The sequence below is a fragment of the Gouania willdenowi genome, chromosome 10, assembly GCF_900634775.1.
Source record: "Gouania willdenowi chromosome 10, fGouWil2.1, whole genome shotgun sequence".
NCBI classification, from domain to species: Eukaryota; Metazoa; Chordata; class Actinopteri; order Blenniiformes; family Gobiesocidae; genus Gouania; species Gouania willdenowi.
The window spans coordinates 4,956,302-4,958,224 of NC_041053.1; the positions used below are offsets into that span (position 1 = coordinate 4,956,302).

General features: G+C 36.7%; 1 protein-coding gene across 1 annotated transcript; it reads right to left on the reverse strand.

Moving 5' to 3' along the window:
* Positions 1-1,000: 1,000 nt before the first annotated feature.
* Positions 1,001-1,709, reverse strand: LOC114471113 (E3 ubiquitin-protein ligase TRIM21-like). The gene has a single exon (XM_028459699.1). The coding sequence runs from the start codon at positions 1,684-1,686 to the stop codon at positions 1,090-1,092; it is 597 nt and encodes a 198-aa protein (XP_028315500.1). The 5' UTR covers positions 1,687-1,709; the 3' UTR covers positions 1,001-1,089.
* Positions 1,710-1,923: the final 214 nt, after the last annotated feature.

The window sequence follows — 1,923 nt, forward strand, 5'->3', positions numbered from 1 at the left end:
TTATACTTTGTTTTTTCAATGTATTACTGCTGAGAAATCCGGTTAACAAAGGTATTAAAATGCAGAGAAACCTTTGGTTAACAAAGACTATAATAATAGTAAACTTCCTGGATAACAGTTGATATTATATTGTATTATATTATATTGTATCACATTACATTACATTGTATTGTATTGTATTGTATTGTATTGTATTATAATTATATTATAATATTATATTATATTATATTATATTATATTATATTATATTATATTATATTATAAATGTGGTTATCACAGATTCATAGAACAATGGACCATCATTTTACTGACTTTATGGATGGACTCCAAAAATCTCTCCCCTTTATTCCCCCTTATAGATGATCCTGTCTCCACATGACACATTTTTCAAAGTTCATGTCTGTGTTCAACCACCTTCTGCTACAGTGGGGGTCCCCGCTTTCTGGAACCTTTATTTTGGCGGTCGCGGCATGAAAAGGTTGAAAACCACTGATCTAAAGAACAAGTCACCAACCTTTGTGAAAACTCAGAGAGAAATAAATAAAAAACAAAACAGTTAAACTCAATTAAAATTAAGTAAACCTGGATAAACATAGAATACTTCTTTCAGGTTCAATCACCCTCTTTTACATGTAGGTTTCAAAAGTAATATGACAAAAAATAACATTTAAACCCACATACAACACTTGGAAATAAAATGTACCACAGTTATACTCAACACAATTATAAATTAAACTCAGATGGACTTACAAAAACTCCTTAGATAACCTGAGCATTTTTTTTCTATTACATTTTGTAGAAAAAAATCATCATGTTCCTCTTTTACTAGCAACTAACACCTTTCAACGGATCATAAAACTTGTGACATAAAATTGTAAAATCAATAATTTTATATAATATTTTTTTAAATCCACTTTTATTTCATCACAATCCAAACACCAAATGTGAAGTTTCTTTAATAAAATGTTTCCTCCCACTATTGAGAAACATACATGTTAGGTTGGATGGAGTGCGTAACCAACCTGGAGAAGTGAATGGTTGCAGAGAACCATTGAATCTATTGTTGGTGAGACTTCATCATGACACTGATCATTCACTTTGATTGACAGGGCAGATGATCAGAGGTGCTGAGTTTTTACCACCATCGTTTAAACAGGGACTAAAGAATGGCTGTAGTTTATGAGTGAAGCAGCAGTGAGTGAAGGAGTCAATCAGAGCTGCAGCATCAACATCATAAAAGGAGACCACACCCCCCTCATAGTCCACAAACACACCCACCTTCTCAGGAACACACTTCAGATGAAGAATGACTGAAGGATCTTCACATGCTTTATACAACTTTCCATCTCTGAGTATCAAAGTCCAGTAACCATTCTTAGGAGTCAGAGGGGCGTATCCCTTCCTGTTGATGGATTCTTTAACCACTCCTAAATCCCACTTAGTTTTTCTTTTAACCTGAACCTCAAAGTAAAATCTGCCTGAACCGAAACTCTGCTTCCCTGAAACATTAACACTAGGAGAAAATCTCTCTTTGTTGTCTGGAAGGTTCTTCCTCACATCACTGTGGCAAACTTGTTTTCCATCATCAGACAGGACGAGGTTAGGATGAGCTGTAAGAGGATCAAGAGTCACATCTACTGCAAACTGCTGCAGCCTCTTCATCGCTAACATCTTCATCTTCATCATCTTGTCACTGAGTGTGTCCTCCAGCTGAGTCACAGCTCTCAGCACAGTCCCTTCATATGATGATGGACGGACCATGACCTCTGTCCAGTCCTTGATGGCTGGAGGAGCTTTCAGGGAGCAAAAGTGTTGGAGGAGGTGGTCTTCAGAGTGGGAGAGCTGCTCCACCTCAGAGCTTCTCTTCATCAGCTCAGAGATTTCCTCCTCCAGCTCTTTGATCAAACTATCAGCCTCTCTCTC